Raw genomic sequence first — 21,375 nt, 5'->3', positions numbered from 1 at the left:
CATTTATCTCCACCCATTCCTTAATTAAATCAGGGTGTGGGTTTTTCATAGGTAGGAGTGATCATTCTCCTCAGTCCTCTAGGGACCCTTTCCACTTCCAGATAACGTTTCAAAGACTGTACCTCCTACCACTTGGATAATTTAGTTTTCGTGAATCCTTCAAGTCTATTGCGAATAGATTGAAAAGGCGCCTGACCAGGACCACTAGTGGATGGTGATATCGATGAGTCAACTCTGTTTAGCTGACTCCTTGAAAAGCCCTTCAGATGTTCTTAGCCTAGCCTCTATTTCATTGTCTGCCATCACTTGTAAAGTATCCCACTGCGCTCAGATCCAGCCTTGATTAATTTTACGTTTCCCTTCAACTTCTCCATCTCCCGCAGGTTGCCTAAGCACCGGCTCCTGCTTAGATACGTTTTCAGAGCCCGGAGATGAGAGCAGCTGACAGAGAACCCTCTGGATCCCTCACAGCGATCTTACCTCCAGAATCAGTCTCTCTCTCGGTCTTCTCACGGGGGATACGCCAACTGTAGACTTACTTTTTCGTATGTGTGTGTGTGTGTGTGTGTGTGTATATATATATCTGATCGAGACATCTGGCCGCAGATTCCTTACCTTAGAATATCCCCAGACGTCAGACTGGATCCGGAAAATCTTTCGCAGCAGCACATCTGCATGCCGTGGGCAGTGCCATCCGGCTCCGCCCTGACATCGTCCACGGACATGACGTCAGCGGAGCCATATATGCCCCTCCCAGTGCGCTAACGTCAGTTTTCTTCTTTCCCGCGTCCAAGCGTGGATCCTGGAAAACCAGCAGTTCCTTGGCCTGGTTTTTGGGCCTTCTCGACACCCTCAGGTGTCGTGGGAACAGTGTGCAATGCCTTCCGGCTATAAGTTTTGTGCAGCCTTTGCGCGTCAGATGTCTGGCACTGACCCGCACCTCATCTGTATGTGGTGCCTCGGCGTGCACCACGACTCCAAGTACTGTGACGCCTGTCAGAGGATGAAACCGAAGTCCTTGAGGGGGCGTCGCATGAAATTGCTGGCCGCACAGATGTGTGGTCCGGCTCCCTCCCGTCACTGCTCTTCTTCTGGAGATCGGGCTCGTTCCAGAGGTCGCTCCTGCGACCGCCGTGCGACAACAGGTAAGCGTACGCAAAGGCGCTGCTTAAGGAGATCTTCCTCCAATGTCCGTGCCGCTGCCGCCCATTCCTCTCGCACTGTGCCGGGTAAGGGCACACGGCAGCCTCCTCCTCCATATCCACCCTTTCTGGGTGTTGGGGGCAACGCGTGCCCAAATGGAGGCTTATTTAAAGGCACTACAGGCTTGTTTTGAGTCGCCCACTGTGCCTGGTGTGCCTTCGGGTCCCACAGAGGTAGCAGGCCCTCATGCCGGGTCCTCATCTGCGGACGTTTCCCCGGCATCGGCTGTGTGCGTCGACTCCGATTCCGGGGCCAATAAAAAACGCCACCGAGCCAGGACCCAGGGCACAGCCCTCCCTGACTATCAGCGCATGGCCCTGTGCGGCTTCCTGCACAGGTTTTCACTTTTATGCTTGTTCAGTGGTGGGATGTTGGCGGGTTGTGTGACTTTTGCTCCTTGTTGGTGTGTTTCATTTTGGCCATTGTTTGTCTATACTTGTGCTGTACTTAATTGTGCATGTGTGCCATTCTGCCCATCTCCCCCCGTCCCCCCACTCCCTGCTTATTCCTCTTCCTAGTGCTGTTGTGTCTATAATTTTGTTGCTCCGCACATAAACACAGGTAAAGAACAAATTAGAATAGTTCCTTGATTCTTTTAGGTTTCAAAACTTCTCTATTGGTTTCTTTTGAATTTTCCATATAAACCCTTTTTTTAATATTCAACAACACATAGAAGTCAGAAGTGCAACGTATTCTATCCAAACTTCCTAGAACATTCTACAACACATGCAGGTTAAAAGTTCATCAAGTTTTTTTAAACTTAACGATAATTTTTTGCAACATTTTCACGAACATTTAACGGCACGTGCAGGTTAAAAGGTCACGATTGTTTTAAGTTCGAACGGTGCCTTCCAAATGCAAGTAGCAGGTGTGGTTCAGTTGAGCAAATTTTATCCTATGATATGTACTCCACGTTGTATCTGCTTTTTCTTAACCAATCACAAAGATGCTTTTCCACAAAACAAATGTGCACCCTACTTTTACAAAAGAATGCTTTTCAACTCCCAATCACGTATCGTTTTGTATGGCAAAAAAAAGTACTTCCCCCATCTTTAAACATATCCCTTATTCTACCAAGGAACTGCATGAGCTACAGACATCTTTCCATACCTTCCAACCATACCTTAAAAATGCTAGTGTGGATTATAGGACATAGCTATATTTCCAGGTGCAAGAGGTATGCAGAACACAGACGTATTGACTTAGACCTAGGTTTACAAAATGTGGACATTAAATGGTTTACACAGAAGATTGAAGTTGCACCAATTGCTACCTTTGGTTAAAACCTCTTTGCATCTTCCACACCCTGACCTCATGATTGTGCATTGTGGTTGAAATGATCCAGGCACATTGACTGGGGTAGGTTTGGAAATGCTTATGAAGGACACCTTTGGACACCTCAGCTCAGCACCATGTGACTCTGGGCAATAGCTCACTTAATAGCTCACATAATTTCCACGCCGGCCTCGAGGGCCATCAGACCCATAGGGGTGAGTAGTTTGCGCTTTACAAATACCGTATTAATTTGATATGCGCAAATTTACCTTCACACTCCCTGTATAACACCCCCTAAGCACCATACACAAGTTACAATGTACAAAACAAAAGTTCCTCCGAGTAGGTATAACTATATGCTGACACTACTTGACAGATGTGACACAGCGGCCAGAGCACATGACTTCACAGCATATGACACACAGTTTGGACTCACACTTTCATCCCCGACTCCAGCAGCACCTCAGCTCTCAGCTTAGCACCATGAGACTCTAGACAATACCTTACATATTTTCCGTGCCCCAGGACTTTCAAACCAGTAGGAGTCAGTAGTTCGTCCCAGTAGGTATAAAAACAGGTGTGCTGCAGCGGCCAGGGTACATGACTTCACACCATAAGACACACAGTTTAGGCCTACGCTTTCATCCCCGACTTCCGCAGCTGCTCACCATAGCAGCATCAGACTACGCAATACCGCACTTAATTTCCGTACCCAGCACTTTGAGACCGGTAGGTACGAGTAGTTTGCTTCGCACCCCCTCTATAGCACACCCTAAACACCCCACAGAGGTTAGTGTTCCTACCCTCCTCTTCCCCACATTTTTTGCCCTTTTTCCCCTTTAATCTCTTCAACGGAAACAGAAAATGGCGGCCAACACTTCCTAGTTGCAAACGCTCGCAGCCAATCAGCAGCCAGCTCGTGTTCATAACACCTCAGCCAATCAGATGGCAGAATTCCCAAATCTCGGTATCTGTAAATTTCGATATTTCTCAAAAACTACTTTATGTATTTACACCAAATAAATAAAAGCGTGCTTTTCTAGACCAAGACCCTTCTCCCTGCCAAATTTGGGGTAATTCCATTCACCCGTTCGACCTGTAGCCTACGGAAATTAACATTGAAAAAACACGTTTTGGGACCCCCCTTTTTTCTCGCCCCCCCCTCCCCCTTGACGAATCACCCCCAAATTTTCAACATAGGAGCTGATCTCCACAAAAAAATTCGTTTTGAAAATTTCACGAAGATTCATCAATCGGCGCCAAAGTTATTGCGAATAGAATGTTGCCATTTTCCTATAGTAACTAGGTCCTAACTATAGCTACCTACTGGCCAGTAGGTAACATATATATAACAACTATTGATCCTACAGCTGACTATGTTAAGCACTTCAAACTTAATGTCCACTAAGTAATCTAATCCTGTGCTAATCGCCTCAGAGAAGACCTGCTGCAGTTAGATCCCACTGGAAATCCAGAGACAAAATTTCAAGAAAGTTGAAGGCAGCACCAGGGGTGAAGTCACAAATCAGCCAGTATGGTCTTTTCAGATTTCTTTATTCTTCTTCGTATAAAAACACAGGACAACAGCCAACGCGTTTCGTTCCCTTTATAGGAACTTCATCACGGCTAAAAGCGGTCGGTACAGAGATGCAGCTAAATTCTGTCTGCTGCAAAAGGTCGCGCCGTGTTGTCCGACTCGATACTTATATACATATACAAACAAATGTTCATGTAGTATTCAAAAGGTGTGTTTGTTTTTGTATAATAACTGGAAGGAGGGATCCAATTCAAATAGCATTGGTCATCCGTATAAGGAGCCTATCCTTCAATATAAACGGGGTTATGATAAACCACAAATGTTGAAATCAAGTCGGCCTTTCCCCTATTGTGGGTTTGGGTGCACATTCCACCGTCAATGTAAAGGTCGACTCTGTTTCAAAATTTGTGCTTTATCATAACCCCTTTGGAAATATTCTATCGCTGGATCGAGCTCCCGTGACTAATAAGACTTACAACGCCAAATGAAAATGTTTCTTTGTCTAGTGCAGGAATAATGGTGATTATCCACTTCAAATAAAACATCATTAAATCCTTTCCTATTTGTTGAATATGGCCAAGAGATGACTCAAACATTCTTCAGTCAGGGTTCATCTTCAATCTCGAAATTTAGGCAAATGGAAACCTCAACATCTACTCTTTTTTTTCCCCCAAGGAATCATAAAACATTTTTATGAAAGGGCTCTTCAGAGCATTTCCACTCGTTTGACATTCTCCGGTTACTTGTGACCTAAATACCATTCTCAGTCAGTTGATGTTACCTCCTTATGAGCCTATACATAAAGCAGACTTTAATTTTGTCTCATGGAAGACAGCACTTCTGTTGACTCTAAGGTGGAAGAGATTTAAGCATTCACCTTTAAGGAACCTATTAGCCAGTTTAAGATCGACAAGGTAATCCTCAGAACCAACCGTACATTGCTACCTAAGGTTCCTATTCATTTTCACCTAAATAAACCAGTTATTCATGTAACATTTTTTCAAACCTATCTATAACAGCAAAACGATTGTTGTGGTCCTTGGACTTACATAGATGTCTGACTTTCTACTTAGACAAGACAAGGTCAACCAAGAAAATGTAATGCCCTGTCCAAACAAAATAGGTTGTTGATTCTCAGCCTGCATCACTTTTTTCATGCCAAGGACAAGTGTCCTCTCCATGGCAGAGTGAGGGCACATTTGACGAGCGGCACGCCATCAATTGGGGCTGTTGCTAGGGTGCCCTTGAAGGTCATCTGCTATGCAACCACCTGGAGGAGCAAACATACATTCATGAAAAAGTGGCGAACTTCCTTCCTGCTTTAAGTATTATAATGTGAATTGCTTGCTGTTCTGATTCATGTATGTGAATGTGTGTGTGTGTATATGTGTGTATATATATGTGTGTGTGTGTGTGTGTGTGTATATATATATATATATATATATATATATACACACACACACTTATATGATCCAATGTTGGAGAACAAATTACTTACCTGTAAATCCAATTGTCCAACATTGGTATCTCTTATTTATCTTCCAGGGGATACTCATCAATAGTCATAAGCACTGAATAATACCCGCCCACGTGCGGGATCCCGGATTATATATAAAAAGACCTATATATGTGTATGTTTAGACAAACAAGTACAGAGTACTTCCAAAACATACATGTATACATACATAAATATGCAGCCTAATGTACTTCAGATAGGCTAATTTGCCAAAATTACATGTTTTTTTTTTTTTAGAAAATCTCTCATATAAACACTGCAACAGAATACATACACTATAATAGTGTTCCAACACAGCCCTTTATTTTCGGAAAAAAGGCAAGTAATAGCAGGCAATTAGCTCATAGGCTGCATAGAAGAAAAAACATCACAGTATCAAAAAACTGGCACCCTGCCTTTAAGGATTCCAAGAACCTGGACACCGTGCCTTTAAAGATCTCCAGGAGCCCCCTGCTCCCATCATGCACCACAGGTGACAGGTCAGTTCTTTTTTCCGACTCCTTCTGTGAGGATCCTGGAGCTTGAGTTCGTCAGTTTTTGGCTATTTCTAGTCAGAAATTGGTTTATTTCTACTTTTATTCAACATTTTATACTGCTGGCATTCATTTTCTATCTTTTTCTGACAATTTACCAACTATTTTCTGTCAGAAATGCCTGCATTATTTAATAAATGCTCTTTCTGTGGGAAGAAAATGGCTAAATCTGACCCTTACTCTGTGTGTATTGTGTGTTTGCCATCTTCACACAACTCAGGGAAGTGCTACTATTGTTAGCAATTTTCAAAGAGAACTCTGCGTGACAGAGAGAAGATCAAACTTCACACCTCAATGGAGAGAGGAAAAGGACATACTAAAAGTGGCCTTGAGAGCAATCCTACCTCCACGAAGCCCTCCTCTCATGAAAAACGAAAGAAAAGGTGTCAATCTGTTTCTCCAGCTTCCAAAAGTAAGCAGATTCCGGATTTCTCGCCGTCGGCGTCGAAATCGATGTCAGGAAGACAAGTAAGACATTTGACGACATCGAGGGACAGATCGCTGTCGAAACGGCGAGAACATCTGTCGACGACTACTAAGCCGATGTCGAGGCATACTTCGGGCTCGAAGTATGTTGAACATGAAAGATCAGAGATGATGTTGATGCATCCGTCGACGTCAAGACACGATCGGCGTCAATCTCTGCCTCCATCACGAAGGTCGGCTTCGAGAGAATTGACTACGAGAAAACACTCACGGACCCATAGACGGTAGATGTGGAGGGCACGATCACCGTTGAGAAAGTTGACGTTGAAGACACCGCGGGCCTATAGGTGGTCGATGTCGAGAATGCCTTCTCGTTCGGCGTCGAGGGCATCACCGCATTGACGCGGATCCTCAAGTGTCTCCGCAGCAGCGTTTGACGTCAATGGTGGCCCAGTCCGGGTCGACTTAAAGGCAGCGGTCGACGTTGAGGGAGAAAGATCTCACCATGCCTTCAGGAGACTTACAAAAGCCAAGTTTGACATCGAGAACCATACGTTCGATGATGAGCAAAGGTTCATCTTCAGCTGGCATTCACGTTATTCCAGGTTATGATGGAGGGATCTCCGGTTCCCAGAGAAAAGACTCCTCCTATTAATATGTCTCCAAGATGGCTTGAAAGTATACAAGATCAAAAAGAACGGGTGAGGTAGAGGGAAAAGAGGCTAGGTCCACCCTCCTGGATCATATGTAATCAAAAAATCTGAACTCTCAGATAGAGAACCTAGCAAAAAATAATGAGCAAGAAGAAGGAAAAATGTCCCTTCTTGAGTCCCCTCACTCACCAGGGTTTCCCCACGGTGACATGCTTCATCATAGGGGCCATCCCAACCCGCTGCGGGTTGAGGCATGCTACGACTTGCGGAAATACGTAGGAGCACTTTAATGAGACTATGTGTGGTGTGGGGTTGTGTGTGGAGTGGAGTGAATTTATTGAAAATATCTAACTAGTGGGCTAAATGACTTTTATTCTTGCTCCCAGTTGATATATAAAAAAGGGGTGAGTCCCTAGGGGGTCTGGTTGTGATGCATCAGATGTCCCTAGTGGGTGTCAACCTGTTTCGAGCGACCCCTCAGCTCTTCTTAAGGACAGGTACAAGGTTATCATAACAACCTCTTATAGCTGATAGCTATACACCTAGCTCTCAAATCTCTGTACACCTCGTTCCAGTTTCATCCCAACTATGCATTATTTGAAAAAGCAGGGGGTACCTGATCGAGACCTCTTTCTCTAGAGTCTCAGACCATCTGGAAATGGCTTATCGCAAGAGATGTAGCCATTGGGGTTATTCGTCTTCCAGGAACTCTCAATGTCCAGCCAGATGCCCTAAGCAGCGACTTCATCGAAGCTCCCGACGGGGTTCTCAATGATGAAGTAACAAACCATTTTTCACAATTTGTGAGTACCAGACATCGACCTGTTTGCGGACGCGATAAACGCAAAATGCCCCGTCTTCGCATCCAGGTTTAAACAACCAGGCTCTCGAGGGTATGCCCTTTTGATAAAATGGTCTCCGAGATTACTGAGTGCCTTTCCACCAATACCGTTGATTCCTACAGTAACCAAAAAGTTCTACAGGTCTAACACCAGAATGATTCTGATAGCCCCAGAATGGCCTTGCCAGTGGTGGTACCCGGACCTTCTTCAACTATCAGAAGTTCCACACAAGAGGTTGCCATGCCATCCAGACTTGCTATCCAAGAATGGAGGGATGGTGTTTCACCCCAATCTCTCATCCCTACGATTGACGGCGATGGCTCCTGAAGTCCTCCAATACGGACACTTTGATTTGACTTCGGAATGTATGAACATTCTAAAAGAAGCCAAGAGACCTTCCACCAGACAATCGTATGCTTTCAAGTGGAAGCGTTTCTACCTGTGGTACATGAACAATGGACATGATACTGTCTGGGGTCAAAAACCGGTGATCTTTGTGTATTTGCTGCATTTGGCTATGATTGGTCTTAAGTTTTCCTCTGCCAAAGTCCATCTTGCAGCTGTCACAGCATATAGAAAGTCCCCAACTCAGGTTTCCTTTTTCAAGATTCGTGTGGTCAAAGATTTTCTTGAGGGATTAAGAAAGGTTTATCACCAATCAGGTCTCCTTCCCCACCTTGGAGCTCAACATTGTTTTAACTAAACTGATGGAGGCTCCCCTTGAACCTATTCACAAAGCTTCTTTACAACATTTGACATGGAAAGCCGCTTTTCTAGTGGCTATCACCTCGGCTCCCAGAGTGAGTGAGATCCAGGCGTTGTGTTGTCAAGAGCCCTACCATGTCTTTCATGCAAACAGAGTGGTTTTAAGAACACATCTGAGTTTCTTGCCTAAGGTGGTGTCGGATTTTCATATCAATCAGACTCTCACACTCCCCACATTCTTTTCTAATCCTTCAAATCCTCCAGAAAGGTCCCTTCATTCTTTGGACCTCAAGAGGGTTCTGAAGTTCTGTTTAGACAAAACAAAGACCCTGAGAGAATCAGATCGTCTGTTTATAAATTATGGTTCCATGAACACAGGTTCTGCAGCTTCCAATAGGTCTATCTCTAGGTGGATAGTGTCCTGTATATCGTTGTCGTATCAACGAGCTAACAGAGCTCTCCAGGGTAAACAAAAGGCCCATTCTATCAGGGGGAAAAGCATAGACCACCGCTCTTCTTAGGAGTGTATCTATTGCAGAGATTTGTAAAGCTGCTACATGGCGAACAGTGCACACTTTCTCTCGCCATTATTGTTTAGATTCTGGCACACAGGCGGATGCCCAGTTTGGGCAAGCCTTGTTAAGAAATTTGTTTGGTCATCCTTGAAATATTTAAATGTGCTGTATTTATACTGTTACGTGTCCGCTGGAAAGTGGGTATGGGCTTGCTATTCTATTCAGTGCTTATGACTATTGATGAGTATTACCTTTCCCGGGTCCTGCGTCTTTGCTGCTGGGTCTGCTCCTGCTTTCTTGCCTCCGCAGGAACAGGAAGCAGACAGCCTCCCTCCCCTCCCTTAAACCAATCGCAACATTCCAATGGCAGCGTTGTGATTGGGTGGGACGCCAAACACACAGGCGTCTATGGGGAGGCCATTTTGTCCATGTAGACTGCATGCAGCCTACATGGAGAAAAGGGAGTGCGCATGACTGGTTTGGTCAGCCCCAGAGGGCCGACCAAACAGTTAAGGTCGGCAGCATTGGGCTAGCCACTCCTCCCCTGCCCTCGAGCAGACCTGTCCGTCCCCAACGAAACCCTTCTGCTTTCTCGCAGTGCGAGAAGCAGAAACATAAAATGGTATTTATAATACCATTTTATGTTTCTGCTTCTCGCACTGCAAGAAAGCAATGGGGCGACGCTCCTCCGCCCACATGGAGGTGCCACCCCTGGACGTAATAAACAAAACCCACTTGCAGCACCGCAACCTGGCGGCAGCTGTTTGCTTTTCCTGCCCCCCTACACTACTACCCCTTGCCTGACGAATCTGTCGCCTGACTAAAAACTCAACCGAAACATCCACAACAGTTACCGGGGGAAGGTTTTCCATGGCCCCGTCAATAACTTCAGTTCAGTACACGATTCCCACCAGGGGTGGCAGCACAATAGGCCCAGTTATCATTGGAGGGCTGTACAGTTCCCTCTCTGGGCCTTATCTGGGGGAGCCCTCCAGGAACACTGGCCACTGGTGTTTAGGCTGGATGGCATAGTCTCTTCCGATCTATGCCTCAGTGTGTTCCTTCTGGCATGTCGTGGCAACTGCCACCTCTCTAGTGCGGTCGAGTCCTTATTGGAAGTGGTAGGTAACGCATGCTCCCCTTTCCTGTGGATCAGCCGCACTTCCATCCAAGCACTCTGTAGTGTTGAAGAGCAGTGTTTGTTATAGAAGACTTTAAGGCACCCGGGCTTTTGCAGCAAGTATTTGAACTGCATGGGCATGAGCGTTTTCTTAACAGCTTTAGAGGTGAGTCAATGCTGCTGGACCTTCAGAGTGTACTTGGGCAAGAGCATGACCTTGGGCCTGGCTTACTCCGCATTGAAACTTGCCAAGTGTCTGAACATCCCTGAGTTTTGCATCTCTGTCCACAAAGTTAATGATACGTGCTATGATCAGTGTCTCCGGTGGGGGGGGGGTGCGGGGGGGGGTGCAGAGGCAGGGACTGCCTGGCTGCAAGGGATCTATGTGCCTGCTCCACTGGAGAGTATAGAGAATAATGTCTCCAGGGAATTCCATGAGGGAAACTAGTCCGCGATTAAGGCGGTGTCGGTGGGCTGGGGTCCTTCTGTACCCTCTGGGACCCCCACTATACAGATATTGTTCCTTCTGGACCTGACATTTGCGGTCTCTGCTCTCGCCTCCAGTAGGCCCTCTCTGCGTTTGAGGGCTGCAAGCATTGCGTGCAAAGTCTTAGTCGTGTCCTTAACCACAGATAGTCTCCCCTCTTCTTCTGAGAATAAATGTGCATTTAATGCAACTTGTAGAAATATCTCTGTTTCAGATATCGGATAATCTGAATGGTGATTCATTCCAGTCCAGACTACTGGCAGCCTAATGTGTGTATTCTTCTTTTTTTAAAACTATATTATTAAAACCTACCAGTCACCTAGCTTACTTGAATGTGGCTCTGTAATGCTTTAATAACCTAGTCCAGTCCTAGTGCTTGATTAAGTGGAATTTATTTGTTTATTTACCTTGAACTGTTTTTACTTTTCCTTGTTTCTAGAGCAAGAAGATGAAGAAGCCAGCACTGGGTCACATTTGAAGCTTATAGTAGATTCTTTCATTCAGCAGCTACCAAACTGTGTCAATCGAGATCTTATTGATAAGGTGAAGTTATGTTTGAATTTTAATTTTCATGGTCATAAAAAAATTCTTAATTGTCTATTGGCTCTTTTTGGGAATTTTATATAAAACGGTTAGTGATTTCTGCTAAGGACTTCTAACTGCGGATTCCTCACCTTTTGAATATTCGTCAGAATGCCTCCAGAAACTTTTCATTTGTACATCCGTGTGCTGATAGGTGCCTTCATGCAACTCCACACTAACTCCTTTTCTTGTCTTCTCCAGAAGGCATGACATGTAGGGCTTAAACAGCCACGACCCCTACATGATGAAATCAGTTCCTTTCTTTCCATACCACCAGACGCAAATCTGGGGTTACCTTTAGTCTCTTTCGAAACCCTTTACCTCCAAATTTTCAGTGTGCAAGGGAAATGTGATCTCCCAAAACTACAGGTTTTAAATCCTGAGGACTATCGCAAGAAAATGACTGTGACAGACCCCCATCAGGTGTGCATGTAATGTCTGCTGTCGAGCCACAACTCCAGGGAGGGCAGTGACTGCGCTTTAATTAACCCAAAGGTCAGTCGGGGTCATGAGGTGCCACTACGTCTCCAAGCCCCGCAAGACTCTCATGTTGTGACTGGTCTAAGTCCAAGTGTCATCCAGTTCCTGGTCCAGGAGTCACCAGAGTTGATTCAGAGGCCAATCGGCATTGAGCTCCAAACCTTTGTGTAAGTCGAAGAAAAAACATAAAAAGTTAATGCAGGACTCTGCCCCTTCATGACACACTCGTACACCGGAAAAGGCGCAAGGGCGCCACCGTACTTCTAAACGTTGCTCCTGAAGTTAGAGTTTCCAGGGTTGTTTGCGACACCATGGCAGATCGAAGAGTTTCAAGAGACCATGCTCTGACACTTCAGAAACTTTCTGACTACCTTTGGTGCTCCTGCTACCTGAGAGGCTCTCTGCATCAGTTAAATCCTCAGAACCATCATTGGGCCTCTCCGGGCTCCAGCACACACTCCGGATCCACGCTGACTCCCTGAGTGCCAACGCTAATGCCGACTTTACCTTCGCTTTAGTACTAAGTGCCCATTTTGCTTGTTCCAACCTGGACCTAAGCATAGAATCGCTTCCAGAGAACCGTAACATTCTTCCTCTGATCGCTTGCTGTCCTGCTTTTGCAAGGCAGATCCCATATACTACATACATTGTTTGTGATGGATTCCAAAAATGATTATGATGCAAGAGACAAAATTGGTCAACCCTCAGAAAGGCAACTGGTATGATGTGTCAAGGCCCCTGGCAGTGTATAGATAATCTCCTGATGCTAGTCTTATTTCACCCCCTGGTCCTGCCACTGTCGAGAGTGCTTCTTTTGTGGTGGTCATTTGGAGGGTGGCAATCTTTCTCAACCTCCAACACCTCTACCATAGAGGTTGTAACCATTTTCTGGACTGAAGTACTCCATTCGTGGCAAACCACTACTGAACCCCTACTTGATTTAAAATAGGCACTTTCTGATACTCTCCTGGGGGCACCCGAGACACCACTGTCCCGCTTTTAGGCACCCCACCTTTTTGTTTCAGCACTCTTCACCCGAGAGTTTGCTGGTGCAGGCTTCCACTATTTCAATGACCGCCAAACACTTTTCCAACTACTGCTCTGGATAGGAAGTCCAAAAGAGCAGAGTCCTTTGGGAAAAGTGTATTTTATTTTCCCCTACTTTTGATCTCAGTCCATCACTTATAAGTGCCAGATGCCTGCTGGGCTGTTACTCCAATACTCATTGGAACTGAGTTGCTCAAATCTTCCCAGGTGTCCCGGAATACTTTTGCCCTGTCCTGACTCAACTATACAGGATGACCAACGCTGCCATATTCACAATTCATTGTGGCCTGGATACCATGTACTCAATCAGGCTGGCCATTGGCACTAGTGTCACTAGTCATTGCCATGCCTGGCTGCTCTTTGCTAGTTTTTCAGGTGATGACTGGTCATCCCTTATGGACACTATGCCCCTTGCACTGCAGATTCCTCTCTGGAGCTCTTCAAAGAGAGATGGACCACTGCGTCCTCTTAGGGCTTATCTGCTCAGGTACACCAACTGCGTTATTCCCTTCATGTTTACCGTGGCAATTGCAGAGGTGCCCCTTATAGACAGCCACTTCAACACCAGCACAGTTCCCAACCATTTTGTGGCTATGGCATCCATCTGCCTTGTGCAAAGGACAGTGCACTAGTCAACCTCCCGTTCCACCTTCAAAATCTCTTTTGCATTCCCTTAGTGGAACTCTGTCCTTTTGGTGCTGAAAGCCTTCCTGACGTCCATCAAGGAAAGTTTCCATAGGTGCTCATGGCCAACACCACTGCCTTGTGGTACTGCAATAACAAGGCAGGGTTGAGCCATTGACCCTGTGCCAGGAGGCCATTTGTCTCTGGAAATGGCTGGACCATCAAGAAATCTTCCTGGCGGTGAACCAGCTGGTGGGATATTTGAATGCCAGGGCAGACAAACTGCGCGTTGAAGGAGTCTCTCTCTCTCTCTGAAGGCTCATACCTAGAGTGGAACTCTAGTCTTTCTGCTGATAACTCTCCTGCCCCGAGTTCTGAAGAAGTCATCCTTGTGTCTCTGGATTGAGCATTGAGAGTATGGTATCTAGAGCTCCTGGGCATGTGTGTGTCCTTTGATCCAGGGAGGATCTGCTGTTGCAGAATTGCAGTGGGGTCTTGCTCCTGTGCCTCTGTATTCTCTACCTTCTTGCTTGGAGATTTTGCAGCAACAGCTGAGCATTTTTGACTTTACTCCAGAGGTGGTTGATCTAATATTGTTGACCGGGCGTCGCTCAAAAAATTGCATTTGCCTATCCTAAGGGACACACTTGTGGCTTGGTGTGGCTCATGACAGATTGACCTTCTTATGACCCGGTTATCTGGCATTTTCTTCTTTGTTCTGTCGCTTGACAGGCAAGGCTTTGCTTTTTGCACAGTTAATGGGTATCTTTCGGCTTCTTCAACCTTTTTACTGTTGCCAGACCAATCGTCATTATTTAAGTTACCTGTTGTAATGCATTTGCCTCACCCCTTTAAGAGGGATGAGACTCCATAACCTGGACAGCAAAAGGTCACAGAGTTTTACATTAACTGCACCAGAGAGAACCAGGTGGGCAATCAGCTCTTACCGCAAAGGCAAGCTTGTGTCCTTCGGAGGAGAGGTTATTCTCAATCCGCGAGAAGTGTCACAATCTTCTCCACACAGTCAGATAGTGTCGTCGCTGCTGGAATCAATGGCATCCTGCATCTTCATTGTACCAAACGCCAGGTTAAGCATGCGTCCTCTGCAACAATCTCTGGAGGACCAGTGGATGCAGATATCGGGGAGCTGGAAGGACCATGTGATTCTTCCCCGATCAGCCAAGGATTCTATCAAATGGTGGATGAAGAGATTCCATCTAATGAACGGAGTTCCTTTTCACCTGGACCCTCCTACCCAGACAATAGTCACAGATGTGTCTCTCCAAGGATGGGGTGCTCACATGGGTTCTCTCCAAGTTCAGGGTCTCTGGTCAGAGTCAGAGACAGAACAAGGTTATCATATCAACCTCTTAGAGCTGATAGCTGTACACTTAGCTCACAAATCTCTGTACACCTCGTTCCAGTTTCTTGCCCTTCTGGTTCAAACGGACAACATCCCAACTATGCATTATTTGAAAAAGCAGGGGGTACCTGATCGAGACCTCTTTCTCTAGAGTCTCAGACCATCTGGAAATGGCTTATCGCAAGAGATGTAGCCATTGGGGTTATTCATCTTCCAGGAACTCTCAATGTCCAGCCAGATGCCCTAAGCAGCGACTTCATCGAAGCTCCCGACTGGGTTCTCAATGATGAAGTAACAAACCATTTTTCACAATTGGTGAGTACCAGACATCGACCTGTTTGCGGACGTGATAAACGCAAAATGCCCCGTCTTCGCATCCAGGTTTAACCGACCAGGCTCTCGAGGGTATGCCCTTTTGATAAAATGGTCTCCGAGATTACTGAATGCCTTTCCACCAATCCCGTTGATTCCTACAGTAACCAAAAAGTTCTACAGGTCTAACACCAGAATGATTCTGATAGCCCCGGAATGGTCTTGCCAGTGGTGGTACCCGGACCTTCTTCAACTATCAGAAGTTCCACACAAGAGGTTGCCATGCCATCCAGACTTGCTATCCAAGAATGGAGGGATGGTGTTTCACCCCAATCTCTCATCCCTACGATTGACGGCATGGCTCCTGAAGTCCTCCAATATGGACACTTTGATTTGACTTCGGAATGTATGAACATTCTAAAAGAAGCCAAGAGACCTTCCACCAGACAGATGGACAAAAAAATGTAAGGCCATATAGAAGCCGGCCATCTCCTGCTGAATTGTTCTCTGCATTAAGATCTGCTACACTTTGGCCAAAAGCAGCCTTCACAAGGACCCTGTGCTCTTTCCACCAGGGCAAAAGCTGCTACCACTGTGTTGTCTTCTGGACCTTTGCCAGGGATTACATGGGCATCCCTCCATATGTTCACAAAGCATTACTGGACAGCCGGGTTCGCAGAGGGGCATTTTGCCTGCTTTGTCCTATAGGACATATTATTTTGAGCCCATCCGCAGACTCTCCGCCAGATATGTCCTGCTTTGGTATCTATTCAAAACAGTTCAGATTCTGCAGTTCGAAGTCTCTATCAGAAGTACAAGTTACTTACCTTCAGTAACTCTTTCTGGTAGAGACTCTTATCTAACAAGAGATTCCTCCCCTTTCTGTGGTTTGGACTGTATGGACACCGGTCATAGCGCGTTTGCTCCTGGTGCTCTGCTTCTGGGGACGTGGGCAGCCTCAAAGGAACTGACTTCAGCACGTAGGAATGGTGTCTATATGGGCACCGCACATCATTTTCAGAGAGGAACAGGGTCAGTGCGTAGCTGCACAGAGCCACCTACCGGCATGCAGAGGTACTACTGAAATCTTTCTGGATCCAGTCTGATGCCTGGGGAAGATTCAAAAAGTGAACAACCTGCTGTTTAGAGTCCCCATTTACTAGAAAGAGTATTACCCAAGGTAAGTAGCTTGTTCGTTTGTAGCATATGTGCCTGTAGATATACCTGCTCTGCGGACTCCTGCCATAGTATTGGACTTGGATGTTTGCAACAAATTTTTCATAGAAGAAGTCTTTCGAGTCACGAGGTATAGAGACTCCTACCTTAGTATGCAATGTGCATCTGCTCCATTGTTAGATTTTGTTCCGCTTTTAGGTTCAGACATGTCCTAATCGGGCTCTGAGTTCGGCAGCTGATGGCCCTTCCAACACTCTTCCCACCCCGTGTAACCCCTAATTATCCAGTATTGGGTCTTTCCTAGATAAACATGTTGAATAATTCCCCTGTAGCGAAGTCTGAGCCCCACGGTACCATAATAAAGCAGTACAAAAAATTATCATATGCTATATTGCTGTGGGAAAGTGCTTTTTGTTATAGTCATCCTCACTGTTTGCCAGTGGTACTCCTGTTTTTGGACTGATGTGCACTAGGACTTAGCTAACCAGGCCCCAGGTCTCTTTTTCCTTCAAACAAGGTAAAATGGTCTAATTTTGTTAAACTTGATACACACTTTAGAACTTCAAGTCCCTACTAAATTGTATCCCTGCTACTTAGGGCATGGGTACTAAAGAGGGTCCCCTTGGGCTGCAGCATGTATTATGCCACGCTAAAAGACCCCCCCCCCCCCCCCCCCCCCCCCCCCAAAAAAAATTGCATGCAGGCTGCCATTGCAGACTGCATGACATTGTGCAAACCATGTGTAAAAATACGACATGGCACACTCGCTGTGTGCCATGCCAAAGTCACTGCATTTAATATATGTAAGTCACCCCTACAGCAGTCCTTTTAGCCCTAAGGCTGGTTGCATTATCAGGGCTCAAAAAATCCACTCTTGCACTCGCTATGGCAAGCCCGATTTAATCTGGACAAGCTATTTTTAGGGCGTACTCGCCCTTTCTGGCAAGTAGGAAGACAAACTGACTTTTGACCTCCGTCTGTGAAAGTGGAGCAAATGTGACAAGATATAACAGCATCTTTATTGCTCACAATGTGACTGAGCAATAAAGATACCTTTAAATATTATCTTGTCACATTTGCTTGGCTTTCAGAGACAGAGGTCAACAACATTACAGTTAGGACGGGTAGATTTTTCAAGTTACTAGACCCGCAGGTCTAGTAACATTGTTATGATTTTTCAAGCCCTGATTATATTAAATGTGAGGACATATCTGCATGACCAGAAATGACTGTGCTGATTAGTTAAATTACTAGGTAGTGCAAGTGAACATGAAAGCCATCTTAAGTAAATGTACTGGGCGCTGGTATTTACGTGTTCCCCAGCTGCATAATGGCTTTACTGAAACCTATGGTGTTTGGTATCATAGATCTTGTCTTAATAAATCTGTATTGTTGCCAGTACTAAATTTATTATAACATGTAGCCTGGGGGCATCTTAGAGGTGCCTCCTGAAAATCCTGCCAGTATTTAGTGTGATGGATGACTGGTATCGTCCAGTCTGCCACCACAGACAAGGCTGTGATCCCCTGCAGGTGAGAGCCCAAGCTCTGAAGTTAGAAACACTGACTGCTACGGAGGAAGGTGTTCATCCCTCCTCCAGCATGATGGCTAGTGATTTAGCATGATAAGGCTGGGGGCTTCAAAGCCCCTGCCGCGTTTGATATGTGACCCCAGACTCGAGGCCCTTTTGGCACCATGCCAGGTGGAAAATTAGCTATGTAGTAGGCGTTTTGCACCCTCAGGTGTTTGAATTAGGAACTCTGGGACATGAGTATTCCCACTCCCCACAGGAAGTGGTCATATAGAGGGTGTAGTGACCCCAGGGGTAAGTAGCCCATTGGCTGCCCCCCTTCACTCCTCTTAATGCTCCCAAATTTAGTAATCTGAAAGAGACACGTTAGTGATAGATTCCTTACCTTAGAATATCCCCAGCCGTCAGACTGGATCCGGAAAGTTTTTCTAGAGTACCTTTGTGCGTCAGTAGGTGGCGTCCTGCGGCTCCGCGTCCGTCGCTGGCGTCGTAAGCGCCGAGATGACGTCACGGAGACTACTTAGGCGCCACCCAGGCACGCTGATGTCAGTTCTTTCTCTTTCCACGCTAGAAAGCGCAGATCTGGTTAGAGCACGTACCTTGGGTACTTCTCCAGCAGGAAGTCATGGCCCTCTTGGCCAAGGGGGCCATCAAGTGCGTTCCTGGGCCGGAAGTAGAGTGGTTGTTATTCCCTCTACTTTCTGGTCCCCAAGAAGGAGAAGAGGGGCCTGCGCCCCATCTTGGACCTCCGGAACGTCAATTGCTTCCTCCGGAAGAAGTTCAAAATGCTGCCTCTGGCTCAGGTCTTGGCTGCCCTCGACCCTGGAGAATGGATGGTAGCGTTGGACTTGCAGGACGCATATTTTCACATCCCCGTCCTGCCGGCCCACTGGCGTTAACTGCGGTTCACGGTAGGCCCAGACCATTTTCAGTTCGCCGTGCTCCACTTCGGCCTTACCAGCGCCCCTCGGGTGTTCACGAAAGTGATCGCGGTGGTCGCAGCTCATCTGCGCAGGTCAGGGGTGTCAGTCTTCCCCTACCTCGACGACTGGTTGTTGAAGGCGGGCTCGCCTCAGGCAGTCGTCTTCCACCTTCAGACTACGGCCGACCTCCTGCATTTGCTGGGGTTCTCCATCAACGTGCTGAAGTCGCACCTGAGTCCCTCTCAGAAGCTTCCCTTCATCGGAGCAGTTCTGGATTCGACGCGGTTTCGGGTTTATCCTCCTGAGCAGGGAGTCCGGGATATTCAGGCTATGATTCCAATCTTTCAGCCTTTATCCCGGGTTTCAGTCAGGATGACCCTCCGGCTCCTGGGCCTGATGGCCTCCTGCATTCTGCTCGTGCAACATGCCAGATGGCACATGCGGGCTCTGCAGTGGGACCTGACGTTCCAGTGGGCACAGCATCAGGGCAACCCGTCTGATCATGTCCAGATCTCGGAGGGCACTGCACGACAATTGCAGTGGTGGTTCACGAATTGCGATTGAGTCAATGGCAGATCCCTCTCCCTTCCCCAACCAGAGCACACAGTGGTGACGGATGCGTCCCTCCTTGGATGGGTTGGCCACTTGGGAGAGGTGGAGATCAGAGGCCTCTGGTCTCCGGCGGAGTCTCGGCTCCATTTTAATCTTTTGGAGCTTTGGGCGATCCAACTTGCACTGAAGGCATTCCATCCCTCTGTCCGGGGAAGTGTGGTGCAGGTGTTCACGGACAACACCACTGCCATGTGGTATTGCAACAAACAGGGCGGGGTGGGGTCCTGGACCCAATGTCAGGAGGCTCTGCGCCTCTAGACATGGCTGCAACATCAAGGCATCACCTTGGTGGTTCAACACCTGGCAGGTTCTCTGAACGCCAGGGCGGACGTACTCAGCCGCCGGTCCTTGATGGATCACGAGTGGCATCTGCACTTGGACGTGGTGCATGGTCTCTTTCAGCAGTGGGGAGAGCCTTGGTTATATCTATTCGCCACCGAAGAGAACGCGCATTCCAAAACTTTGTGGGTTTGCTTTATGATCTGCACATCCGTTCACAGTGATTTTTCCTGGATCATTCAATTCACACATTTCTTTAGGGTGCTCCCATGGTGTCACACTACCCACCCACCAGGGTATGCCTACACTAGGACTGAAAGCGTTACAACAAACAAATGATGGACGGAATGCTGACAATGCAGACATTCTCCCCCAGTCAAGAGATCTGGGTTAAATCCATCGTTCTTTTGCCCACTACACCACCCCAGTTTAGACAAGGCCATATGCAAATCAGTCTTGACCCTGTGCCTCATGGGAACAGTCCAGCCCGAACTGCCAAGCCATGTCTTCCCTGGACCGGAATCAAGCATCCTAGGACCGGTTTCTGGCTATCAGCCGTCATCAGCCAGGATAGCTTGACTCCAGTGGCGTAGTGAGCACGGGTCCCACGTCTGGGAATACCCATCCCACTTAGGGCGAAAAGCGTTACAACAAACAAATGATGGACGGAATGCTGACAATGCAGACATTCTCCCCCAGTCAAGAGATCTGGGTTAAATCCATCGTTCTTTTGCCCACTACACCACCCCAGTTTAGACAAGGCCATATGCAAATCAGTCTTGACCCTGTGCCTCATGGGAACAGTCCAGCCCGAACTGCCAAGCCATGTCTTCCCTGGACCGGAATCAAGCATCCTAGGACCGGTTTCTGGCTATCAGCCGTCATCAGCCAGGATAGCTTGACTCCAGTGGCGTAGTGAGCACGGGTCCCACGTCTGGGAATACCCATCCCACTTAGGGCGAAAAGCGTTACAACAAACAAATGATGGACGGAATGCTGACAATGCAGACATTCTCCCCCAGTCAAGAGATCTGGGTTAAATCCATCGTTCTTTTGCCCACTACACCACCCCAGTTTAGACAAGGCCATATGCAAATCAGTCTTGACCCTGTGCCTCATGGGAACAGTCCAGCCCGAACTGCCAAGCCATGTCTTCCCTGGACCGGAATCAAGCATCCTAGGACCGGTATCTGGCTATCAGCCGTCATCAGCCAGGATAGCTTGACTCCAGTGGCGTAGTGAGCACGGGTCCCACGTCTGGGAATACCCATCCCACTTAGGGCGAAAAGCGTTACAACAAACAAATGATGGACGGAATGCTGACAATGCAGACATTCTCCCCCAGTCAAGAGATCTGGGTTAAATCCATCGTTCTTTTGCCCACTACACCACCCCAGTTTAGACAAGGCCATATGCAAATCAGTCTTGACCCTGTGCCTCATGGGAACAGTCCAGCCCGAACTGCCAAGCCATGTCTTCCCTGGACCGGAATCAAGCATCCTAGGACCGGTTTCTGGCTATCAGCCGTCATCAGCCAGGATAGCTTGACTCCAGTGGCGTAGTGAGCACGGGTCCCACGTCTGGGAATACCCATCCCACTTAGGGCGAAAAGCGTTACAACAAACAAATGATGG

The 21,375-nt window shown here is 47.0% G+C and overlaps 1 protein-coding gene across 9 annotated transcripts in view; it reads left to right on the top strand.

Moving 5' to 3' along the window:
• The window catches only part of UPF2 (UPF2 regulator of nonsense mediated mRNA decay), a 1,571,752-nt gene that overhangs the window by 251,340 nt on the left and 1,299,037 nt on the right, over positions 1-21,375 (top strand). For all 9 annotated transcript variants that reach the window (XM_085652863.1, XM_085652867.1, XM_085652865.1 and 6 more), the window contains one exon: positions 11,252-11,355. In XM_085652863.1, coding sequence (XP_085508989.1) covers positions 11,252-11,355 — 104 coding nt within the window. The remainder of the gene's footprint in view (positions 1-11,251; positions 11,356-21,375) is intronic.

The sequence above is a fragment of the Triturus cristatus genome, chromosome 4_1, assembly GCF_964204655.1.
Source record: "Triturus cristatus chromosome 4_1, aTriCri1.1, whole genome shotgun sequence".
In the NCBI taxonomy this organism is placed as follows: Eukaryota; Metazoa; Chordata; class Amphibia; order Caudata; family Salamandridae; genus Triturus; species Triturus cristatus.
Note: the sequence above shows the minus strand (reverse complement) of the source record. Positions and strands in the feature narration are given on the sequence as shown.